We start from the raw sequence: 25466 nt of genomic DNA, 5'->3' as shown, positions 1-25466 counted from the left end.
CCTCCTCCCCCTTATTAAATGATACATTATGTTATCTAACGCTGACATCTACTCACATTTCATCGGTAATAAATAATGTGGTAATATAGTTTTTATTATGTATAAATATAAGAAATAAATAAGCTCTACTCAATTTAAATCTTCATCCACTTGGCATTATACTTCTTGACAATAGCCTTGGCTTCATCAACATGGCCATTTTCGACCAAGATCATGACGACACCACGGATAGAAGATTCAAGGGCAGCGGAAATCCAGGCGTGCTTGATATCAGTATGCTCACCGACAAAGACCAAACCATTGTCCATTTTGAAGTAAGAAGGCATGTACAACTTGTGTTGACCAGGCAAGGGATCGGCCCAAGAACCAGCTTGGAAAGGATCCGTAATCCAGCAGACACGGCTATATTTACCGGTATAGTACTTCTTAACCAAATCACCGTGAAGCTCGGTAAAGTCAGCGAGAACATTAGATACATGTTGATCTTCGGTCATGGCTGCAAATCGAAGACCCTTATCACCACTGGCATAACTAGCTAAGACAACACCAGGTCCTTTAGTACCAATGTTATTAGCGGGATAACAAATTGACCCGGAAGATAAATCAGTAGAATCACAACCACCCATAATAGGACGATCCAAGTGCTCCCAGAAACGAGACTTGAATTTAAGAGCAACCTTACATGCTTGACTATAACCGAGGTGCTGAATGGCGGAATTGAGAGTATAATCGAGCTTGGGAAGATGCCAGTTACGAACAATTGTAAAGGGAGCAGATACAATCACATTGTCATAAGTCTCAGACTTGTACTTGGTATCGTAAGGATTCTTCTTCCATGATACTGAAACCTTCTTGCCATCAAAATCAAGCTTGCTAACAGAGATACCGAATTTGACCTTATCACCAACAACAGGACCAAAGGCTTCAGCAATACGGTTCAAACCACCTTGAACGGTTCTCCAATTGGTGGAAGCGCCGAAAGTGAATGAATCGTACATATCCATCCAAATTTGAGTGGGTTCCATACCGGTAGCATAATCAGTAGCATTCAAACTTAAACCCATCTTGTTGTGCAACCAACCAGCTTCAGACCAATCATCAAAGCCTTCTTCCATGGCCTTTTCATGAGCAGCATACAGGTCCTTACCCAATAATTCAGTCCACTTTTCATCACGGAACTCAGAACTGGCTTTTGAGACCGCATCAGATAAATCGGAAAGATCAACGCTAGCAGGAACAATAGTAGCATTAGCCTTAACTAGACCGAGAGTTGGGATTGAGCCATCGGGGAGACGGAAACCATCCTTGTAGTACAAATTGCTGTGTAAGGTATATTAGTATTTTATCTTTATCTACAAAGATACAGAAGATAAAAAGACTTACTTGTCACGGCTTTGGTACCACTTGATATACTCGACATGGTGAGACTTCTTGTTAAGCTTGTTTAATTCATCAGTTACTTGGAAAACAATTTGATGATCGGTGATAGGAAGAGTCTTGCCCTTATAGTTGTATTCAATTGGGAAACGCATTGGGCCCATTTCTTGATAAGCAATCTTAGCCTTGTCGAAATATTCAGTGTGAACACGACTGAAATTATAAGGTTAGTTTTATTTTATTTTTTCGTGTTATAGCTGTAATGAAACATACCCTCCAAGTCTGTTATTGGCTTCCAAGATTTCATAGTTGTGGAAACCAGCTTGATCTAACAAGAAACCACTGAATAAACCTGACATACCAGCACCGACGATACCAATTTCTATTTAAAAAATGATTAACGTATGATCCTGTCATAATGCTATAAAGACTTACTCTTGTTTTTCTTGGAAGCAGCAGCACGCTTAGCAACCTTCTTGGTATTGTGATAATCAACAGCATCAAAATACATGTCAGCAAGCTCAGGATGACCACGCTTTGAGAACTTCTTGGCAACATGATATTCCTCACTTTGAGCAATGATGTTTCCAGCTTCATCCTTGGCAATTAAGCAACCAGATTGGGCATCAGCGGGAACATGCCAGGCGAATTTTTCGGGTTGGAATTCAGAAGTCACAGCAAATTCACCAATTTCTTCAGTAGTAGTACCGTCTTCACAAGAACCATACGATAAAACCATGTTACCTTCAAAAGATTGGGTACCGTAGTCGAGATAAATGTTGGCTAAGGAGTCAGCCTCAAGGGCTGTCTTGACAGACAGCTTTGCATCAGAAGCGGAAGGAGCAGCAAGGGCTTGCAAAGCAGCGGTAGCTAATAAGAAAAGAGATGTTTTCATTTTGAGGTATTGAGAAGGATAATGTTTTCATCAAAAAGTTACTTTATGATCTCCTTTATATATGAATTGGATATGCTTGTCGATCACAGTCTTATCTGGTAGTGGTAGCTGAATAACTTGCGTATATGTTGTCCCGGGTGATAACATTGATAAAAAAAAGTAGATTGACTTCAGGTGTTTTACGAGTTGCATTTCTCAGACAGCTTCCTATCAAGTAGATAATGATATAAATTGCTATCTTCTGGTGTCACATTAGAACATATCAAATTAAACTAGTCAAATTCACTTGTTTTTAGACATTGTGGGCTTGAAGTTGTATAAAAGTGCTTTATTAAGAGCAATTATTTTTATTTAAGACATCAATGCATGTTCTATTTCAGAGAAACCAACAAACATTGTGCTATTATAGGATATTTTCTTTCTCAGCATAAAGTCAATGTTCCGCCGAAGACCGGATGTTGCACAAGCAATCGCATGGAAGTTTTCTTCCTTCCTTTTAAATATACATATCTATTGTAGGGTATCTAATCAACATGGATTAATAGTTATCTAGTTCTGCATTTCGGCGGATTATTCATGTAGCCTATCTTAATTGACTATAATAAAAAAATTTATGTCAAATTGATAGATTTTGTCTAGATCTGATGAACACCGTACGTAAATGTTTGCATGGCGAAAACTTTGACATGGTTTAGGTTTTGTCTTTTTCCTACAACAATGCAGTTTTATGCTTATAGGCAACAGCACAAATTGAGCTCTGCAAAATATAAAAAAGCTTAAACTTTATTTCGTGATGTGACCAAATGTTACTAAATTGAAACACGGGCATAAATATATTAAAGAATACTAAAGGGTTTACAGTAACTTCCCAATAAAAATTTATTTCTCTGTATTCTAGAACAACTTCTGACTTTATGCAAACGTTGCTTCTGTTTTTATCCATTAAAGAAATATATCCACTCACTAAATATATTCCCGTTTTAAACATTGGTAGTACGAGATTAATTCGTGAGAGGTGACATATAACCCCGGATTTTTGTGTTGTTATGTCATTAAATTTGAGCAATACATACTGTAAAGTACATAACGGGGATGTTCTTCAGAATATCTTGTATTGTTACAACAACATGTAAATCAGGTGACTCGGTTGAATATACAAACAATACAGACCATACAAACAAAAAACAAGTTTAATCACATAATCACAGGCTGTTTTATGTAAATGTGTGAAAAAAAAAAAAGATATTTTTATCGGCTACTCAAATGATAAGCGACAATGCTTACTAAACAAATACACGCCTGGTTGACTCTATTAGATCAGAGGCTGCTTCAAGTATGATCATCTTTCCTTGTAACATGTGTGCTGTGATGTGACAATGGACAGCCCATATCCCCGGATTATCCTAATATTATTATATCTTTAGTTAGTAATTAATTAAATAATTGATACCGGGGTAAAGTTACCGCGAGAATTCGAACTTTGGTCCAACCACAACCAATCGAGCCATTGACAATCGCAGGATAAGCAATACTAACGTCCTTGAGCAATGGGTCGGCAAATGAACGTATATCTTTATCAGTCTCATGGAGATAATCACCTTCGCCTTCGGAAATCAAATAATGAGAATGACCATGAGTGTGCCATGGATGAGCGACACAAACACCGTCTCCATTGAAGCTATTCTGAAAGACAAAGTCAATAACTTCTCCAAAATTTACAGGATATGTTTGATGACTCAATGAGAATCCGTCGGTTACATCCAATGTACCAATTGTACCGAGAGAATTAGCTATAACCTGTTCCAATAAAGAAGAAGATGAATTCCCCCAAGGAACATGCATTCTATTATTATTTCTAAAACGTGTTGTGTTATCAAGCTCAGTGACTTGTTGCATAAAAAGCTTAATTGTACGATCTGCTGTTCTATTCAAAATCATAATGTCCCTTTCTGTTGATACTAAAGGCTTCACATCTCGAAGTACCCATCCAGGTATATCTATGGCTGGAAAAATATCGGCAGGAAAATTTGCAATTACAGGCTTATCCATAATAATCGTTGCAGTGGGAGTTGTAGCATTCACGTAACGTAAATATCCATATCCATTTTCAGTAAAACCATCAGCATTAATTTTCCATCTGAAATTAGAGGCTATGGGAAACAAGCTGCCAGCAGGATAATTACCAGTCTTGACCAAAACAGACATTCTTTGCCCAGCGCCAATTTCAAGATATTTCAAGTTGTAAGGAGCGACATATTCGCCATCAATTTCCATTAATGTCATATTGTGGTCTTGTATAAAAATACCTAATATACGAAAAGTGAGGGCACCGATAAATCGAAAACGGTAAATCTTGTTAGGCTCTACATTAATATAGCTGAAACCAGCGCATTCGCCGTCATTTTGGCTCGCACTACTGTTGTATACGGTTCTTCCATTAAGTAAAACGCTATCAGGACCATTATCATTAATAAAGGAAGAGCCTGTATAGTATTTCTCTCTGTCATAGCCTGATTGATGCCAAAATTCAGTCCATTGCAAGATACGCTCCTCATCATAAGTGTAAATCCCTTCAGTTACAGGTGTCATTAATTCAGTTGCAGCTGAAAAAGAATTTTCATCTTCATGTACAATAAAAGGCCCAGTAATAGTATCATCTTGAACACCCATATGCGCGTGATAAAAGTATGTACCTGACTGATTCAACACCTGGAACTCTTGAATGAATTCCTGTCCGGGGGCAATAGCTAATTGGGTAATAGCGGCTACACCATCCGAAAAGGTTGTACCGTATTGTCTGATGCCGTGGATATGAATACTCGAAGATTGATTATTAGCAGCGTCACTATTCCTAATGATGAACCGGACTACATCGTTTTTTACAACATGCAATGCAGGAGCAGGAAATTGATTATTAACCACCATAACAGCAAAAGACGTATTATAGCAATCCGGGTTAAGATACTCTAGACTGAGGTTAAGTTCAAATGATTTGACGGATCTCCTAGTGCTATCATCTTGTTCTAAAGCAAAGATAGTAACAACCATCATGGCTAAAACAGCGGCTATCATGATGGCTGTCGGATGACTGCGGAACATAAACATTTACTCTTAAAATAACAAATAGAATATGAAGAAATATAACTAATATTTATATAGCATAAAAAAAAGGTATAGTCTTTTAAATCTATTTTGGTATAAGTTGTCAATCGCCATCTTAGAGAAAAACAGGTAATAAGCTTGCTGCAATTATTGCTTTATCACCAGCTTTAATCATATTATATTTCAATCACCACGGCTTCATTGATGCAGGTACTTCTTTTGCGTGATAAAAAAGGTTAAAGCTACACCTGATCTGCCGTAAGGCTACACAATGACATCAACTGTGAACCCCACATATTTTCAGATGCTGTTATTTAGTGAATTACGTTTGAACATAGAATTTCAAATCATGACAAAAGAAATTTTTCTTAGCCGATAGAAATTCCTATTGAGCAATTTAACAATGGAGTTTCTTGAGATCAATAGATAAAAAAACACCGCTGTTTTTTTTTCTACTGTTAATATTTTTTTTTTTCTTATTTATAACCTTCCCATGTTGCGACATTTTGGAAATTTTCTTTGGGAATATCGAGCCCAACCTCTACAGTTTTTTGCTGTAACTGTTTTTGTTGCTTCTTCAATGTTATCAGCAATAATTTATTAAATTCAGACATTTCTTATATATACTTCTAATGCCCTGGTACAACAAATCTGTATATTTACTTTCACCTTTAATAAAAATTATAAACGGTCTTCAAAGTGCTCACACTCTGTTTATCTATTTTATTTCTATAACTTGTCTGAATTACCACACCAGTGTACTACAATTTAACCTGTGGGAATTATTTTATATCAATTTTTGCCTTTCTTCTTTGTTTAAATCAAGTCCCGCCTCTACGAGTATGTGTGGCAAACTAAGCTTATATTTTCGCCTTGGGTTAAATGAATACTACTCGTTAGAAATGTTTCCAGTTAACGTTATCCCAGCTCTGAGGCTGTTCGCATTTTTGTAGCACCATTGTAATTTTTCTCTTCCTTCTTGCAAGCAGAGCTCCCAATTCATCGTTTGGCCATCTTCAGCTCTATTTTCTTTAAATTTTTTTACGAAGTTCATTCTTTGTTGATACTCCGTAATGATTGCTTTATTGGGATGGTGACGGTAAATATTCGCATGAAGTCCATCTGCCTGTCGATTCTGTTCTGTTACAAAGCTTGTCGACTCCGATACATAATTGATGATGCTACTTCTTGGTGTTTTTTCGTCCTTTAAAAGCCTCATAATGTTTTTGTATTGTGATGAGTATATATCATTTAGTTTTTTTAACTCCTTAACATCATGGATATCCTTGTCAAGGATTTTCGTATACACATCAATGAGTATACGGTAAAGGGTGTCCATCGTTGGATCGGCGTGTCTTGGCGCCAGGTCAATTGTTGGAGCTTGAGTTGTCATAAAAAATCCAAATATAGCGAATGGATCTGTATCTGAAACTTGAGAAATATAATCTTGGATGCTGTTCTTGTCCATTAGACAGCATTCATCTGCCCAAAAATCGGAACAGGCTGTATAACATGGCAAACCATCGCATTTACGTGATAATAAAAAATACGTTTGAAGAAAATACGGAGTTTTACATTTTCCCTGCGGCCCTCTCGTGTGATTTTTTTTCTTTTTTTTTGTCGTTCGTAACTTACAGTCTCCCTCTCCCAAGTGTACATTAAATCATTAAATGTTAACACAGCGTGTGTGTGTGTGTGTTTTTTTTTTGCCATCCAGGACTTACAGCCCCTCTCTAACCAATTTATTAAACTCATTCGTCAATTTTTATTGTGTCTGTGAACCTTAAAATGATGACACTTTTAACCACTGTTTTTCGACGACACAGTATTTCTTTACCCTTTTTACTTAGGCTTTCTAACTCCATAAACTACGTGAAGAACGCCAAAAACAGTGGTGTTTTTTATCTATTGATCTCAATATTAAATTGCTCAATAAGAATTTCTATTGGCTAAGAAAAATTTCTCGTGTCATGATAAAAAATTCTATTTTCAAACGCAATTCACTGTAACAGCATCTGAAAATATGTGGGGTTCACAGTTGATGTCATTGTGTAGCCTTACAGCAGATCAGGTGTAGCTTTAACCTTTTTAATCACGCAAAAGAAGTACCTGCATCAATGAAGCCGTGGTAATTGAAATATAATAATATGATTAAAGCTGGTAAAAAACGATGTAGTCCAGTTCATCATTAAGAATAATGAGGTTGCTAATAACCAATCTTCGAGTATTCATATCCCAAAAATTCTATGTAATATTTTAACTTCCGCTTATGTATTTAGTGCCAGTTTTTTCGATTACTCATAGTGAACCCTTCTTTTTTTTTTTTTTTTCTAAAGTAAATTAAATAGAAATGTCTGTTCTTGAAACTGCCCGCGCTGCCCGTCAAGCCTCTGTTAGTCTCCAGTCCATTACCAATGAGCAAAAGAATGAAGCTCTTTTAAGAATCAAGCAGGTCTTGAGTGAGCGTAGAGAAGAAATCTTCAAGGCCAACGAAGAAGATAAAAAGGTAAATGCCTATTCATTCGAATAGACCTTGTAAATTAAACCTATTGTTCTCTCAGGTTGCCGAAGGTTTGGTTAAGGCTGGTAAGCTTTCAAGTTCTCTTTACAAACGCTTGGACGTTTGCCAAGGTGATAAGTTCGATACTATTTTGTCAGGTGTTAGTGACATTACTCAATTACCAGATCCAACAAAGAAGGTGACCATGGCGACTAAATTAGACGAAGGTTTAGAATTGTATCGCTTAACAGTCCCCGTTGGTGTGCTTTTGACAATTTTCGAAGCTCGTCCTGAAGTCGTTGTCAATATTTCTTGTTTAGCGCTTAAATCAGGTAATGCGGTTATTTTAAAGGGTGGTAAAGAAGCTACCCACACCAATACTGCTTTGGCTCGTGTTATTCAAGATGCCCTTGCCAGTTTGCCTGCATCCAACGGTATTCCCAAGGAAGCTGTCCAGATCGTTGAAACCCGTGAAGATATTAGTGCATTATTGGATTTGGATAGATATATTGATTTGGTTGTACCAAGAGGCAGTAATAGTTTGGTCAAATATATTCAAAACAACACAAGGTAATTCTATACAATTAGTTTTTTAGACTTGAGGCGTTCTAGAAACTAAAAAGAAAACTGCAGAATTCCTGTTCTCGGTCATGCAGATGGTATCTGTTCTGTTTACGTTGATAAGGAAGCTGATATCGAGAAGGCGGTCAAGATTGTTGTCGATTCTAAGGTAAGCTTGTAGTGGTGATTAAAAAAAAATCAGGGGTACTTAAAAATTACGTAGACAAACTATACTGCAGCATGTAACTCTGCTGAAACTTTACTGGTCAATGAATCGTTATTAGAATCTGGGGAATTTATCACTGTTGCATCTGGACTTTTAAACGCTGGTGTTACTCTCAAATGTGAGGAGAATGTTCGCGCCGTCTTATTAAAGTCAGATGCTATTTCTCAGGAATTTAAGGATAACAAGATCGAAGCCGCTGTTGAGGAAGATTTCTTTACTGAATTCTTGGATTTGATTATGGCCGTCAAGTCTGTTGCTAATGTAGATGGAGCTATTGAACACATCAATGAGCACGGGTCAAAGCACACTGACGCTATTGTGACCGAAAATAAGGACACTGCTGAATACTTTATGACTCGTGTGGACGCTGCTGGCTGCTATTGGAACGCAAGTACTCGTTTTGCTGACGGATTCCGTTATGGCTTCGGTGCTGAAGTAGGTGTTAGTACTAATAAGACACATGCTCGTGGCCCCGTTGGCTTAGAGGGTTTGGTCATCTATAAGTATAAATTGTTAGGTAACGGTGAAGGTGCTAGTGACTTCGGATCTGGAAAGAAACAATACAAACACGAGACTATCTCCCCCTCTGAGTACAAGATCTAACTTCTTAAATAAATTAAAAACCTTATCACTCAAAAAGTCTGTTGTATATGAAAAGTAACAGGGTTTATTTTTTCTGTGAGATAATCCATTTCCATTTACATCAAAAGCCTGTCGCAGACATGTATCTCGGCCACAAAAATACCAGTGTTAGTCCTCAAACCAAGATGATGAGTATACTGTTTCATCCAAACACTTGAAGGGAGCCGTTTGATGGATTGTCGCTGAACATACAGCATTGCTTTAAGTAACATTACATCGTTTGCTACTGGTAGCTCTGGCCCTCTTTATTATCGTTTTTTGTTTGTTTGTTTTTTTGTTTTTTGCATAATAAGGTCGGTGGAATGCCCAGATATCCAAGTTTTGATAATTGGAACAAAATAACACACAAGATGAAGCCGTTTACATCCCACTTTTTAAAAAAACTTCTATCTAACTGGCCGCATATTATATAAATGAAGTCATCGATCAGGGATTAATGTAATGCGTTTATATGAGATTTTGTAAGGAAATTAGTGCGATTTCAGTACACAGTATACTTTTAAAGGTGGAAGCATTTTACACCGACTTAAAAAGCATCCGCAATCCAAATTTTTAAGATATGGATGAGGATCATTTGGTATTTTGGAAAAAAATTAAGTTTAAGCCCTGAGACACAGCATTTGGTGGAGATTTGCCATCGGACCTCGTCCATTTTGTAAAAAATTGGATTAAAAAAGGTACTCTCCAATTTTTCGTCTGCCATTGCGAGTTAATAGCGCAAAACCTTCCCACTCAGTGTGATACCAGGTATCAGAAATATTAGATAATATCATCTTTTTACACTCTGATATTTTGGTGAGCGGCAGCATTCATGTTTTTTTGGATGCATGTATTTTTTTACAGTTATCTAATCGCTTGTAAACGTCTTGTGAGTCATAAGTGATATTTGAGCTGGAACACTCAAACTTAGTCTCTACAACACTCTTCAAGTAGTCAAATGTTCTTTCTTTTTCTGATTGTAGAACCATTTGATGAACAATCATTCCTTTTTTTTTCTTTTTTTTTTTTTTATGGATATGAAAGACAAGAAATAAAAGACATTTTAAATAGTTTAAAGTACGTTATTTTATTACGATTAAAAAGGAAAAGATACACATTAGCCACTCTAAAAGAGTGTTGCCCGGGAATGGTCACGCAGATGCTTGTATCCATGCATTCCCTTCATCTTTTTTTATTAAGGTTAGAAAAAAAAAGTGAGCGGAAAGAGAAAAAAAGAACCCCCAACTCGTTTTACTCAGGCGAAAACAGATGGAGAAAGAAACCTTTAAAATATAAATATCTTTTGGTATAAAGAGTAAAAGTAAGAACCAACATGAAATACTCTCTTTTGTGTCGTCACAGGCAAGGTGTAAATTGAACCGGTTAAGAAAGCCACTTCAGAGGGGGGGGGGACCGTCCCCTCCAGTTCAATACACTTTACCTATTAACAGAAAAAGGTGCCGCATGTCTCATCAAAAGCCGTAACCCTGACAAAAAGCATCGCCTATACGCGGTTAATAGGCTAAACCATTTGGTATTAACAACGATAAACTGCCCCGGTTAAAGAAGAAAAGAGATAAATAATAGATTGGCGCAGCATTTTATACTCTTACCGCAAGCAAAAAAAAAAGATTGCTTCTCGCAAATCAAGTGAAATTATGACATAACATAAACAAAAAAGTCATTTTATACTTGAAGAACGTCGTAAAAGCTATCGCTAGTAAAGCTCTTACGCTTTAAATGATAGCACTCCTACACTTGTATCTTAATATGTATTCCTCTCTTTTATCGACGATATGTTCCTTGTGAGACAGGTTCATTTTACTTGGGAATAGAAATTTCTTTGTTTACGCTATTTTCGTTTATTTTTTTTTGTTTTTTTGTCAATTAATAAAAAGATCAATATAATTTACTTTCGGGACGCAATTCCGAATATGAACCATCAAATGTACATCCTAATAGAAAGAGAAATAGTCGAAACCATATGTGATTGCATGAATAGTCAACAAAAGTCGATAATTGACATGACAAGTATATGAGCCTGTTTTGAAGACGAAGTGTGTAAAAATTAACGCCAAATACATCAATAGTAGGAGTAAAACCAATAATTTGTTAGGATGATAACTTTTATTTGAAGGTACCGAAAAATGGTAGCCAATATGTTTCTGTGAAACATGTAAGCGCTGGAATATATAGGAGTATCTGGTTAAATAAGCATCTTGATTCATCAAGTAAACGCGCCTGACAGACTTTTTTTTTTATTCTATTTTAGCTTTAGAAATATTATAGGCACCTTCTAATACGATCTAAAGCTTCACTGATATTCGCTCCCCGACTGTGCAAAGACGCCCCCTATAAAAACCCAGTCTAGTTGAGTATAATTTTTACTGCTAGCTTCAAAATAAGAGATCGAAGTAAAGATTACGTCGAAAAAAAATACTTAAAGATTGTTGTAGATATGCCTGGTCTTATACATGAATTTTATCAAGTAATACACTTGACTATTCTCAATTTTTGGTTACCTGGATTAAAAAGAAGCAATAATCGCGATCAATGTCGATACTATGGGAATATAAATAACTCAAACTCTGGTACATTTAATCATCCATAAGCGAGTTTGACAGAGGGTGAGGTTTCGTTACGTGCGCACCACTTGGTTAAGTTTTTCAATGTATCTTCAATGTGTATAAGCCCTTTTTGTATGTAAAAAGGATCGATTTTATCAAACTTTAGAAAAAGTGATTATCTTCATACATACTAACAATATCAAAATTTGATTATTTTTCAAAGCATTGTCAAGTCATCTACATAATCATGTTTATACACTAAGCAATGTTTGGCAAACGAGGGATGATGTTTGAAATTTGGATGAAGGTTTTTTATATCAATTAATTGGTATAAAGCAGCCTAAATAGTGTTATGATTGATTTATTACCTAATGGTGATGGCGTAGAAAAAAGGTTGACTTGAAGCCGGATATTTAATATCCCGAGCCGTATGAATTCTGCATGAATTTGTTAAGGCTGTTATTTGCGTTGTAATATTGCCTTTTTCTCATGTATGCGTTTGAAACCGACATTTAGTGTTATGGGTTGAAAACATTATCAATGGGTAATTGTAAAATACAACACAAAGAGCACTCAGTTAATACTTTGTGGTAAGGTGAGTCCAGACAAAGTTTTAGGCAAACCGGAATTATGATTAATAATTCAATTTAACCGTCTCAGTCAAGCTACAGCAAACATAGTGAATAAATGAACAGCTTACCCGACCGAGAATAAAAGGGTCTTGCGATCAACACTTACGATATATTTTACAGCTAAATACGACTGATTTTAATATCCATGGTTACGGATTGAATGGTTAAATGTATTTAAAACAGTGTTACGCCAATGTGATAGTAGATGGGCTCGAAGGGCCAATGAAATGTTATTTCAATAGCAGACATAAAAATTTCGTTACTTGTTTTTTTTTTCTTTTTTCTCTTTTTTGTTGAAGTAAACAATGGATACTTTAATGGATGAGGTTGAAACAGACCAGAGCGTCTCGCGAGTATACGCCAACGCTAATCTGGAAAGAACACCAGATTACTATGAATACGATCGACTTCAGGTGCAATGGGGGTAATTATAAATAAAATAACAGTCGACAAAAATTGTTAATTCTGTTTCCTAGCGAACAAGATGTATATGAAATATGTAGAAAAGTAGGCAGAGGGAAATACTCAGAAGTGTTCGAGGGAAAGCATGTGAAGACGAATGAACGATGTGTTATCAAAGTATTAAAACCCGTCAAGAAGAAGAAGATAAAGAGAGAAATCAAGATTTTGCAAAACCTGAACGGAGGACCTAATATTGTTAGCTTATTGGATATTGTTCGGGATCCTCAAGTAAGTTACCCCCGAATAAAATAGACGGTTTAATAGTACTAACCCAATCGTCTAGTCAAGAACACCCTCATTGATTTTTGAATACGTTAACAATATGGAATTTAAGATATTATACCCAAGATTTACAGATTACGATGTTAGGTTCTACATGTTGGAATTGTTGAAGGCTTTGGACTTTTGTCATTCAAGGGGTATAATGCATAGAGACGTTAAGCCTCACAATGTTATGATTGATCATGAACATAGAAAGGTAAAAATCCAGAAAAAAAAAGCTGTCCCTGAAAATAACGTTCCGTTTCATCTTCATAGTTACGATTGATCGATTGGGGGTTAGCAGATTTCTATTTGCCTAAAACAGAATATAATGTACGTGTTGCATCACGTTGCTATAAGGGCCCTGAACTATTAGTCGATCTTCAATTATATGATTACAGTCTCGACATGTGGAGTTTTGGTGCCATGCTTGCCGGTATGGTGTTTCGCAAAGATCCATTTTTCAACGGCCAAGACAATTATGATCAACTGGTTGTCATCTCAAAAGTTTTGGGCACGGCTGATCTACACGCTTACTTGAAAAAGTATAACTTGACCCTTAGCAGACATTATGATGGTCTTATTAAGAGGTAAAGACAAAAAAAAAGAGTTGTATTTGTTTCCATTCGTACTGACCACAATTTAAATTAGCTTTAAGCCCGTTCCGTGGTCAAAGTTCATTGGCCCTCATAACAAAAAATACATGTCCAATGAATTGTTTGATTTGTTAGACAAATTGTTAAGATATGATCACCAAGAAAGACTGACCGCTAAAGAAGCAATGGAACATCCTTATTTTAAAAACATAATAAACTAGCTTTATTATTTTGCCCAGAAAGACATTTGTCAAACCCTCCCACTCTCCCCCCCCCCCAGTTCCCTTAATATTTAAAGTGCGAACAGTTTAGCGTGGTGCCGCACACAAAAAGAGTCCCAGGGGCAACGCGTCCTTGAAAAAATTTTCACGTTGGTTAATAAATAAATGATTCCTTTTTACGCAGAAGAACTTGGCAACATTAACGTACTCCGTGCCTCTATATCTACAGAACCTTCTTGCAATGTGAGTGAAGTTCTCTCAGTTAGCAATAATGCAATCATGCTCAAGGACCAGTTAGTAGCTGACTTGAATGCCGTGCAAGTTGAAATTACTACAGATAATCTAGTGGTTGCTCAACCACCCAGCATCCAGCAAGACAAGAGTGGCCTCTTTCCTTGGGAAATCAAATTATATCTAGCCAAAGCGCCAGCACCTCTAAGATCACAACAAGCCGAGGTTAAAGAATGGTGGACTTCTAAACTCTTACTAGGAGGTGCTGCAACGTGTAAAAAGGAAATTCATTGTCAACACTGTGATGCGTCTATCTTGGACAACTCTGTGGAATACAAAATTAAGGATTTACCTTCGGAGCACTGGTATGAACTGGTTGAATGTTGGATCTGTCACGAAACCAAACCTGAAGAGCATCAAGCTCGTATGAGACCTATTCTTGCAAGGCCTAATCTCTTGTTGGTGGGAACTTCGTATTTCTTGATCCACCCTGATAATCTTTTAAAGGATTCTGTTCAAGTCGACAAAATGGTTTTGGACCGCACAAACGTAAGAACCTTTTCTTTTTTTATCTTTTACTATTTTCAAAAGGATTTCAAGAAGGTTGATGATGCGTTAGATATCATCATCAACCGATACAAAAATCCAAGATTATTCGGCATTCAACAGTTTGATAGAAGCAAGCTTTACTTTCTATAAACTTCATTGTTTTACAACAAACTACTACCATGTCACATATTAACCAACTTTTTATTATTTTAGTGGGATCGTGGTACATTTACAAAATGGATTGCTGTCAACTGTTCAAAATGTAAAAATGTTATTGGTGAAGGTCAATACTGTGTAGAAGATGATGCTTTGAAACTGCTGGCAGTTAAAATTTTCAAGTATTGCATCACGATCGTACCTGCATTGCCTGAACACCCTGAATTCACGGATTACCTTGTATCCGATTTGATCAACACAGCAAAAATTCATGCCACGCATCGCTTTTTAATACAAGGTCGCCAAAGTCAAAATATTTATGCGCTGATCTGGTTGTTTAATTGGGATACAAACATTATTTATAATAACGGATACACACACGGGTCCAGTAGTCTGAAAAGAGAAAGAGGTAACCTTTAGGATAGCAAATGTATAGTTCGAGGGCTAAACACATTACATTTAGTCATGAAGGTGATTTATCTGGATTGCACCAAAGAGAATGAACAAACAACCCGATCCATCGGTATGTGGTCGAATGATAAGTCGACCGATCATTTAATCTATCCTGATAATGTGTGTAAGGAATTGGTAACAAAGTTGAATAAATCGACACTTATATTACCGCCCTTTATGAGAACAATGGATCATCCCGCCATGATCTTTACTCGGAAGTTTTCAATTGGTTTCATTCATCGCTCTGACTGATTGCCTTTATCTTTATTTTTTTGACAGGTAAGAGGTTTATTTATAATGTTAAAATAAAATAAAAATCCGTTTTTTTTTAAAAATACGATTCTGTTGTTGAGTGAGTTTAAAGTTTTCCGTGTGAATAGGTAGCCCAATTCATAATGATGTTGTGCACACAGCCAAAACAACTTGAACTGAATCGATCAGGAATTCACGATTTGTTACAAATTAAAGTTCAATAGCGATAAATGTTCCGACGCATATCAAACAAAACAATGTTTACATGCTGCTTATGAATATGTGTATGGAGATAAAATAGGCTACAATTGCTCTCCGGGTAGGAAAATAGGCTATCTGTGTTTATTCACACCAAAAAATCAGGAGCTCAGGAGTCTGAGCTTTTTTTTTCTTTTTCTTGGGCAGTTTAACTTGCTACTCCTTTCTCCATCATCGATTATGATTTCATACTAACCAGATCATGTCTTCATGTCACACTATTGTACCTGAAACTGGACACGAGTTGTGTCTCTATTCACAGAAGTATTGTGTTTGAATGTGTCTTAAATTACCCGTATATCTCCGTCCTTGAAAACAGCAAAAGGATAGAATACAAGATCGGCAGCAATGGTAACACGCTTATGCGGATGATCAAAATACTTTTAACATAGTTACTCGGTTAAATTGAAAAAGGCTTTATAGGTAGCGAGTAGCTATGCAAACGATATAACAGATTATCATGTTTTTAATCTAACGATGATCTAGACCAATTATAGTAGGTTTGTTGAGGTAAATAGTAGTAGCAGATAAACAACAATAAAACAGATTGAATTACAATTATGAGTGCAGTTTGGTTTTTTGGTTTTTTGGTTTTTTCATGTATAGAGCAGGCGATGAAAAATAGTATCAGGATTTATTTTTCTGTGATAAGATAGTTACCGTTCACCTGGTCATGTAACATCAAACTCTTATATTTTCTGATTTCTGTACTGTTTGTTGTTACCGTTTACATTATTCTACACTTTGTATTTTTATCTACGTTTTCAATTATAACAGGTAAGCGCACATGGCAATTGCATAATTCTGCACTAGTACACTCAGAGCCTATGAATATTAGAAACATAACTTGCTATTGTATAAAATGATAATAAATGTTATAATAAAATTGCCGACATTTTCGGTTTGGGAGGCACGCCACAATTATAGATAATTTTATTCTTTTTTATTTTTTGCAAGGGGATGTTGTAATTCATGCTACCTAAATGTTTGTAGTGAAAACAAAATGCAGTGTTAAACACTATCACATATAGTCAAATTTGATCCCGAGGAGTTTGTTTTAGCGTAAATTTAAATAGTTTCTTTTGAATCGAAAAAAAAAAGGACTCCATCATAAATGCACCTAATTTTTATTCTTTCCCTTTCTTTCGCACTTCTATAACATGTCACAAGAAAAATGGAAAGCTTCAGAAGAAGAATTAGTATCACCCACAACTGTCATACCCACCATTACCTTTCAGGATGCACCACCAACGCTGCCAACCTTACGATCGCAATCTTTTGAATTACCGAGAGGAAAACAACAAGGTGTTCATGCTCACTTCGATAAAGCATCTACAATTAGACCCGGTATGAACAAAAGCAGTATATCACACAGTGAAGGATATTCTCTACGTAGACCATCTGTGGCATCCCGTAAATCGTTCTCAAGATCAGTATCTTCTTTCTCACTTTATTCACATTTTGCTGGTGAGAGATTCAGTCATAACAAGAGAAAAGACAGCCGAAAGCTATCTATGGACACGTCAGATGTTGAAAAGCGCAAACATTTAAAAGAGTCTTCCAGCACAATGGATGATAACAGTGCCAAAAGTTTTGATTCAGATAGTGGGGAGTCCCCTAAAGCATCTGTTGGGAAAGCCATGGTCATGTTTTTAAAAGCATTTATTGGATCAGGAGTATTATTTTTGCCAAAGGCGTAAGTTTAAGATATGCACAATTACATACTTGTATTAATGACGAGTTTTACTACTGTTTTAGTTTTCAGCACGGGGGGTTAGCTCTGTCACCTATTTTAATGATCATCATTGCCATGATTTGTTTATTTGCCTTTTTAAGATTGGTGAACACCCAATTAATTATTGGTGGTTCTTATGGTGATATTGGCGGTATTCTCTATGGCCAGTTCCTTCGTTTCATTGTATTATTTTTTATCGTCATATCCCAAGTTGGCTTTGTCTGCTCTTATTTTATCTTTGTCTCCGGTAATCTTGTCAGTGTCGTCGATGTACTTTCAAATTGTTCTGCCGGAATCGAACAGAAATATTACATGTGGATGCCATTAATTATTTTAATCCCTCTAGCTCTGGTACGACACATTGCTAAACTGTCGTTCACTGCCATCATTGCAGATGTATTTATATTGTTTGGGTTAGTTTGTACACTTTACTTTACTGCAGAGCAGCTGAGTACACATGGCATTGGTCCCAACGTTGCAGCTGTCAATCCATCGAATTTTGCTCTTATGATTGGAACTGCGACTTTTTCATTTGAGGGAATTGGCCTAAGTAAGTAAAAACAATTGTGCATCTATTTTTTCTTCGTTTATTAATTAAATAATGTACACATAAGTTATACCTATCGTCGAATCGATGCAACGTCCTGATAAATTCCCCTTTGTCCTGACATTGGGAATGATCATTGTGTGCGTCATCTATATACTCATTGGTACGATCTCGTACTTGGCTTACGGAGACACGATTCAGTCTGCAGTAATCTATAACTTTCCAGAAGATAACATGGTGACGGTTACAGTTAAAATACTGTATTCTGTAGCAATCTGTCTCACTGCTCCATTGATGCTGTTCCCAGCATTGAAGATTATTGAAAAATGCTTGTTTCATAAGTTTAGCTCTGGTAAAGATAATGCTGGTATTAAATGGTCCAAGAACATATATAGAATTATTCTATGCATTACTTGTGCTGCGATCGCGTTTGGTATTGGTGGAGACAATTTGGATAAATTTGTATCCTTGGTTGGGTCTATAGCTTGTGTGCCGTTATGTTTTATCTTTCCGGGCATGTTTCATTTAAAGGTGTCTAAAAAGAGACTTGATGTTATTTTAAACGTTGCACTCATCGTGTTTGGAGTTGCAGTCATGATATTTACACTGGTAAGCTTCTTGCACTTGACAAATGTTTCAACTGCTATATTAATATTTTGTTTCGTAGTACGTCAGTTTTGATTCTTTTGTTCATCCACTCAATGGTGGGATTCCAATTGTTCCATTCTGTCCTGTTGTTAAATAATATATTACGCGACCACTACCAACACGACTACTATTTCCACTTTTGTAAATAAAATCTTTTTCAATTTGTATGCACATGAATTGGCTCTCATTGTAAAGTATCTTTTTTGTCTGATCAATCCTACTACATTAAAGTTGGTCAGTAACAGCTGTTTCTATCTCGCTTAATACTCTTGTAAAAAATGCTGCAATAGATGTAGATTGAGGATATCGCCAGTCATGTCTGTACGTAGATATACAATCCTACATTATGACTAAGTGCACCCGGGTGACCCTATTAGACCCGTACTTAATAATATCTAAAGAGTAAGATGGATTCTAATTTATCGTTGTTCAATGTGTTGAAGTATGATAAATGCATAGTACTGAGTCTTATTTTCTGGTTACAATCTTGGTATTCGTTGATAGCCGACATATCTTAAGCTATAGATCCTAAAGTTAAATCTGATGCGTAATAAAGCGTGATTCGGCATTAAAATTTATATGATTAATCATTATTTTAGATCTGGTATAATAAAATACTGTCTTGACAACTTTTTGACAATAAGAAATGGAAGCTCCGGTGTTCCATCATATTTCCTTCTATCGTGCATACATAACAAAAACACGTACTTTTATTCAGATTATTTTATAAATCCTAATTATTCCACTAACGTGCACGGCTTCTCCCATTTACTATGTCAGCGGTAGTTTAAAGCATCTGTTTCAGCCATTTTTGACAACTTGATGCAGTCTTAAAAACTATTGGTTTATTCCCTTGATCGCTTTTTTTTTTCATCTTTTTCAGTTACACAGCCTATTTGTCCTGGAGTGGAGCAATCTATGGTTTTCAAAAAATAATAAAGAATGCCAATATAGAAGATGTTTAATCTTAAGTTGCTAAGAGGAAGCAACATCTAAAAATAAACTCTGTTTCGTCCGAGAAAAAGAAAGTGTGATGTCAAACAAGAATGGCGTTATTTTTATCACAACAATTCGGATACGAATGAACCTCCGCCCGGCATGTCAAAAACCGCATGATGTTTACTCGGTCATGCGATAATATTAATTTTCCCAGGTATAAATAAGATACGGGTTTACGCCCATATTTTTTCTTACTCTTTATCAACCAATTGATTAATAACAAATGACTCGTACCAAAGATAACGTAAACCGCCACGAAAAACACGTAGCTAGGTAAGATGACATGCTTTATTCAAATCTACTATCGTGTAAAGTTAACTAATTAAGTGTGTATAGAAATGGCCAGACTGAAATTCGTTTTGGCGTAAAAAAAATGGGAGCTGGTGCTGCCAACTGGGGAGTACTAGGAGAAGAGGTACTTGACGTACAAGAGATTGCCCGAACGGAAATGGATGCCACAGTGACTGATACCAAAATTAAGCTTGTTGATTCTGAGACTTTTGAAAACATGCGTCATGAACAAGAATCATAAATATACCAAATAAAAATTTATTTTTTTATGCAACAATAGTAGTCTGCTTTAATTTCAAAACGAGTTTCTCTTCCTGTAATTCATGATATCTTTTTTCTATATATTTCAGTTGATTAACTCTATTCACTTGATGGATTAATTGTTCAGTAGCTGTCTTGAAATGGTCCTGTGAGGTTCTCAATGAGGGAGACACAAACAACCCAAACCAATGTAAAGGATCCCCACTCTTTTTAATCTTTTTCTTGTTCTTTTTTTCATCGAGCTCGATATCATCATTATCTGAAAAACTGTTATCTTCAGTCTGAACCCACTCAGAGTTCTTTTTCTTGGCTGGTTCGTGTCTTTTTCTTAATCCCTCATTCTTGTTATCTGGTACCTTAATAGGTGGTAACACATGTTTTAACGTAATGTCGTTGGAATCTTCAATCTCACTATAATAGTTTGTTTGATTAGTAAATATTAAAGATTGGTGTGCCACAACTAACGCTACACTTGTAAAAGAGCCTTCATGCGCTCATCGTATGAGTAATGTGAAATAGTTCTTGCTCCCATCGTATACTTTGCATGTGCTAAGTCAAGGAATCCCTTTAAAGTTTGTAAGCTTCCTTATTTATTTATTTTATTAATCTTTTCATTCTATACCTGCTGAAACTCATTCCCAGCATCTTTCCATTGATGTGTATATTCGTTGAGTATATTAAGGTATGATAGCGCTAAACCATCCAGCTCTTCGCAGACGGATTCATAAGTCATGGTAAAAAGAACTGAAAAAGAAATATTAAAAGAAGGGGCCTCTGCTGGTTTTGCAAAATCTTTCTATCTCCGGCTTCTTTTTTGCTATTTATGCGAAAATTATCCATAATTTTATTTAAGAAACGACTGTTTAATCGCTCAAAGTAAAAATGTGCTTAAGCTCTGAAGATATGTGTACAGCCATCAACACATGCCTTACACTAAACCAATTTTATCCATTTTTTTAATTTGATAGTCATTTAAATTACAATTTATTCATTACTCAATTTAACTTGTTGTTGCTCTTCATCAAACAATAAATCCCATTGCTCGGGAGGAACAAGCGATCCGAATAGCTGAGTCATATTATCACCCAACTAAAAAAAGTATGATTAGCAAAGCATATTTTTGGAAGAAAATACAAATAAAAAATTACCTTGTCTAGTTCACGAATGATATCCTCCATTAACGTAACATATGCATAGTAGAAGACGTACGCATTGTCCTTTTCCAATAATCGCTTTGATTTGGCAATCGGCATATCCGTTAGTTGTTGCAATAGTGATTTCCAAGCTTTTCTTGCTTGTGGTAAGAAAGGGGGCATAGGAGTTTTTAAGCGAAGAGCAGAGGCCAGGAGATAAAAATACAGTAAAACATTACCCACCATTTCACGCCTTTCTTGTGCGACTGGTGTCATAAAATCATGCTGTACCTCTTCATACCACGCATCTTTCAGCATAACGGTTCGCATTGATAAAAATCGATCAACAATATTCTGACAAGAGAGTAACATGTTTCGATAGGTGTCTACAGGGAAGGGACCCTTGAGACGTGGCTCATTAGGGGTTTGTGATAACAGTGACTGTAAATCTAGTAACGCACGTTGTAATCCTAATTCCAAATCCATGAAAGATTTCGTTGCTAATCGCTTTTGTGCCTCAAATGTTAATATTTGAGTTTCGGATGCATTGGGGCCTATTTCCATCAAATTTACGATATGAGGTTGAGTTTGGGTCTCACCGTTACCTCGGCTCTTGACAGGATAATCGGCATAAATCGATACTAGTTTTTGATAAAGCCATGCCAATCTTAACAGGAAGTCAGATAATCCTTTACGCAATTCTACACGAGCTTCATATGGCCAGACATAAGCGGTTGCGAATAATCCGACTACAACACCAATTAAAATAGCAAAACATCTTTGTGTGGCCAAAACCCATACTTCAATACTGTTTGTCTCCTTGTCATTGAACTTGTTAAGCATGACGAGATTATAAGCTAATAAGGTAAACTGGCCAAACTTTCCGTGTTTGTTGTTCAAGATCATCCAGAAATTGGGAATAGAAAACAGCCAGGTCAAAACAGGCAATACGTACATATTGCCTGGGAAAAGCATGTAAAAAAACATGGCTGTGTAACAACCGAGAATGGTAGAGAAAATACGATAAATTGCGACCAAGTTAGTTCCACCGACTGTAGGTGTCATAACCACCATTAACTATCAAAAAAATGAGTCAGTGTATATCGTGGTTATTTGTTATGGTATCGACATTACAGTAATCAAAGCCCATTCCATGCGATATTCACGGTATAATTCCTTGGTCGGTTCTAAGTATGCAGGAGTCGCTAGCAATACAGTAGCAATCGTTGCCTTGATTGCATATCTGATCTTTTGTAATTTAAATAACGAAAAGGTTCTCCAAACACGAATAAAGAATCTTCTCCAAGTTGTCTTTGGCTCTGGTGTGTGCAATGTGTTGAAGGTATTCCTTTCATTCGGTACAAATGGGGTGATATGCAAATGGTGATGTTTCTTTTGTCCTAGATTCTTAGAAGTCAATTTGTTCCAACCACATTTGACACATGAAATTAACCAAGTGTATAATCCAGTACTGTGCGCCTTTTTTAAATTTTCGACAGACTCAACCAACGTAATTAATTCCCTTGCAAATTCAGTCATATTGAAAACAAAGAAATACACAAGGATGACTTCTTCGCCAAGAACACAACCAATAGCTTCAGATTCAACGTGATCACCTGATTCATCCCCTGATGATCTATTCATAATATATTCTACGCGAGTTTGGTATAACTTTTTGATGGCTTGCTTCTGAGCAGTTTCAAACAAGGCGATAGCCTTTTCCAAATTTGCTTTTAATACTGGTAACGAAGGCGAAGATCTATTTTTACTTAATCGAGGTAGCCATGTATTGGTTGTAGTGGTTGTTGAGAAACTAGTTTGTAGATGATATAATGTTTGTTTACAGGTGTAAGCAAACGATTTAAGTGGAGGTCGAATGGTTTGAATAAAGTTGATTAATGAAGTGCCAGTGTACTCGGCCTCTTCTTCTTCGTGAGGTGTATAGGATGAGGACGAATCCATATATTTCCCTTGTCTATGTTTTTTCAAAAACTCGTCGAAACGATCGTCAGATTTACTCGCAAACGTTTTTTGTTTACGCATTTCATCTTGAAGTTTTCTGCGACGATAACCTGCTCTTACATTCCAATTCGTATCTTTTAAGGTTGAAGGTGGTACATAAGATTGTGATAGTTTTGCTGTACTACGTTTCTTATCACTGGTGTTGGTTGTGCTTCCATAGTTCTTCGTTCCAAATAAAACGGCTGAAGCATGAACCAGAGGCGATTCAGACAGCTTGGAAAGTTGTTTCTTGGTTCGTTTTTTACGAGTTGTCTCCTTGTATTGTTTTGTAGCTTCACTTCCCATAATTTCAAATTGGATACCACAACTACTGCGTAATCCACCCATATGTTGCGCTAAACGTTGCATACTTTTAATGACCTCATCGTACTCTTCTGCTCTTCCTCTAACCTCACTATTCCAGACTGTCTCCAATTTAGCTTCCTTAAGTGATTTTTGTAAGGCTGTAAAACTTGCTTGATGGGATTGGATGGCAGTCTGCAAAGTTCTATTTGCTTTAAATTCTGGTAAATCGTCATCCAATAAAAATGTCTTCGTTAACAGCTTTAATAACACGCGATAGGAAGCCAAAGTAGCATCGACATCCTTCTTCAATTTCTTTGCAGCAGAGACAGGCCAAAAGATGACACAGCAGGCAACTGTAATTAAAGTACCAGTGGCAACGGAGGTAGTGATTTGTTCAATACGAGTGGTATCAAAATCTCCTAAATTAGCAGATCCTTCACGAACAACAATAACAAAGATTGTAATAAATGCAAGACTTGAAGCTGTAGCTACAGGTGGTTTGTTCCAATGTGCTTTCAAAAACGATATGATGAATGTAGCTCCGGAGAGCCAAAAGAGTAGAGATACTGAATGTGCAATGACATTGTAATGACGGTCAACAAAAAAATCAGTCGTCACCATAGAGCCTAGACAAATAAATACAGCAAACAAAACATACGCCCAACCATATGCAGCAGCTTCTACCATACCACCCAATGTTTTTGCGGGATTAAAAAAAACAGTAGCAGTAGCTACTAAATGACTTGATGTATGATTGTAACCGATCATTGCATTTAAAGCAGGTACAAAGGTAAAAAGCGAACCTAAAAAGTAAGCGAAACTACATTTTAAGACGAGTCTCTGTCTTGGAGAGAACGTACAAGAATCATATAAACTTTTGATTGTTGTTTGGAACTGGCTCCAACAACCAGCCGAGCCTTCATCATCCTCGACTATATGGCTTGATTTCCTTTTTGGCTTTGTGCTTATAGGAAAGAAAGGCTCATCTGAATCACTATCTTCATCATCAGATGAGGATGAAGATGAGCTGGCATCGTTATATCCAATGCCTTGGTATGTATCTTTGTGAGACTTCAATAGTGGTGTGGTATCTTTTGGTGGGCTATTTTTGGATTAAAAAACAATCAAAATCACAATAAAAAAAAATTACCTTTTATCTCCTTTATAATTGGTTGATATATAATCATTACTGCCTTCATCTTCATCCGGTAAAGTACTGAGAGAGACAGTTCTTTTTTGTACGGTGCCATCATCCAAAATGACATCAATTTCACTGAATGAAGAGGGTGATCTACCAAACAAATCTTGACTGAAATCCTGTTGATCTTGTTGCTGAAAAACATCAAGTGATCTCGTTCTTTCAATGAAAAAAGATTGTGGCGAAGAGGATAGCGAAGGTAAACCGGGATCAGACAATGGGGATCCTAGTAAAGGAGCTGCATTATACGGTCGCCTTTTACCCTTTGAGGAGGATTCATTGCTCATTGAGGAAGGAAAAAAGTTGAAAAGGAAAAAAAAAAAAAGACAGAGCCGAATATCCAAGAACCACTCAATTTTATATAAGTGGTAATAATGATGTCATTTTCGATGGTAGATCAAAGACTTTTTTTTTTCCTTTTTTTTCC

The 25466-nt window shown here is 36.4% G+C and overlaps 9 protein-coding genes across 9 annotated transcripts; 5 read left to right on the top strand and 4 right to left on the bottom strand.

The window, feature by feature from the left end:
• Positions 1–123: 123 nt before the first annotated feature.
• On the bottom strand, positions 124–2517 carry EV154DRAFT_435008 (flavin-containing amine oxidoreductase-domain containing protein). The gene is made up of 4 exons (XM_051596777.1): positions 1813–2517; positions 1651–1759; positions 1384–1590; positions 124–1320 (listed from the first exon to the last, which is right to left on the bottom strand). Exons 1-4 carry the CDS (start codon positions 2270–2272, stop codon positions 135–137), a joined length of 1962 nt encoding a protein of 653 aa, XP_051462859.1. The 5' UTR covers positions 2273–2517; the 3' UTR covers positions 124–134.
• Positions 2518–3555: 1038 nt separating this feature from the next.
• EV154DRAFT_411442 (Cupredoxin) lies at positions 3556–5320 on the bottom strand (the record flags this gene model as incomplete). Its single annotated transcript, XM_051595457.1, has 2 exons — positions 3556–3675; positions 3737–5320. The coding sequence occupies 2 exons, from the start codon at positions 5318–5320 to the stop codon at positions 3556–3558; spliced, it is 1704 nt and encodes a 567-aa protein (XP_051462858.1).
• Positions 5321–7605: 2285 nt separating this feature from the next.
• On the top strand, positions 7606–9295 carry EV154DRAFT_541575 (glutamate-5-semialdehyde dehydrogenase). The gene is made up of 4 exons (XM_051604488.1): positions 7606–7880; positions 7936–8444; positions 8508–8604; positions 8659–9295. The coding sequence occupies exons 1-4, from the start codon at positions 7725–7727 to the stop codon at positions 9262–9264; spliced, it is 1368 nt and encodes a 455-aa protein (XP_051462857.1). The 5' UTR covers positions 7606–7724; the 3' UTR covers positions 9265–9295.
• A 3469-nt stretch (positions 9296–12764) lies between these two features.
• Positions 12765–14164, top strand: EV154DRAFT_456191 (casein kinase II subunit alpha). The gene is made up of 5 exons (XM_051597368.1): positions 12765–12905; positions 12958–13171; positions 13227–13421; positions 13481–13794; positions 13856–14164. The coding sequence occupies exons 1-5, from the start codon at positions 12787–12789 to the stop codon at positions 14019–14021; spliced, it is 1008 nt and encodes a 335-aa protein (XP_051462856.1). The 5' UTR covers positions 12765–12786; the 3' UTR covers positions 14022–14164.
• Positions 14165–15745, top strand: EV154DRAFT_492245 (ubiquitin-conjugating enzyme E2-binding protein). Its single transcript, XM_051599654.1, has 2 exons — positions 14165–14801; positions 15015–15745. The coding sequence occupies exons 1-2, from the start codon at positions 14187–14189 to the stop codon at positions 15375–15377; spliced, it is 978 nt and encodes a 325-aa protein (XP_051462855.1). The 5' UTR covers positions 14165–14186; the 3' UTR covers positions 15378–15745.
• A 1335-nt stretch (positions 15746–17080) lies between these two features.
• EV154DRAFT_589451 (transmembrane amino acid transporter protein-domain-containing protein) lies at positions 17081–18883 on the top strand (the record flags this gene model as incomplete). Its single annotated transcript, XM_051606853.1, has 4 exons — positions 17081–17616; positions 17679–18205; positions 18270–18569; positions 18687–18883. The coding sequence occupies 4 exons, from the start codon at positions 17081–17083 to the stop codon at positions 18881–18883; spliced, it is 1560 nt and encodes a 519-aa protein (XP_051462854.1).
• A 1172-nt stretch (positions 18884–20055) lies between these two features.
• Positions 20056–20421, top strand: EV154DRAFT_492242 (uncharacterized protein). The gene is made up of 2 exons (XM_051599653.1): positions 20056–20122; positions 20186–20421. Exons 1-2 carry the CDS (start codon positions 20073–20075, stop codon positions 20379–20381), a joined length of 246 nt encoding a protein of 81 aa, XP_051462853.1. The 5' UTR covers positions 20056–20072; the 3' UTR covers positions 20382–20421.
• Positions 20422–20586: 165 nt separating this feature from the next.
• Positions 20587–21259, bottom strand: EV154DRAFT_238942 (uncharacterized protein). The gene is made up of 3 exons (XM_051594541.1): positions 21024–21259; positions 20867–20966; positions 20587–20812 (listed from the first exon to the last, which is right to left on the bottom strand). Exons 1-2 carry the CDS (start codon positions 21132–21134, stop codon positions 20868–20870), a joined length of 210 nt encoding a protein of 69 aa, XP_051462852.1. The 5' UTR covers positions 21135–21259; the 3' UTR covers positions 20587–20812; position 20867.
• Positions 21260–21385: 126 nt separating this feature from the next.
• Positions 21386–25326, bottom strand: EV154DRAFT_476451 (uncharacterized protein; the record flags this gene model as incomplete). Its single annotated transcript, XM_051598037.1, has 4 exons — positions 21386–21490; positions 21550–22611; positions 22669–24943; positions 24992–25326. 4 exons carry the CDS (start codon positions 25324–25326, stop codon positions 21386–21388), a joined length of 3777 nt encoding a protein of 1258 aa, XP_051462851.1.
• Between the last annotated feature and the right edge of the window lie 140 nt (positions 25327–25466).

This window comes from Mucor mucedo, assembly GCF_025094135.1.
Source record: "Mucor mucedo strain NRRL 3635 chromosome Unknown EV154scaffold_5, whole genome shotgun sequence".
NCBI lineage: Eukaryota > Fungi > Mucoromycota > Mucoromycetes > Mucorales > Mucoraceae > Mucor > Mucor mucedo.
This window is presented reverse-complemented; position numbering and strand designations above follow the sequence as displayed.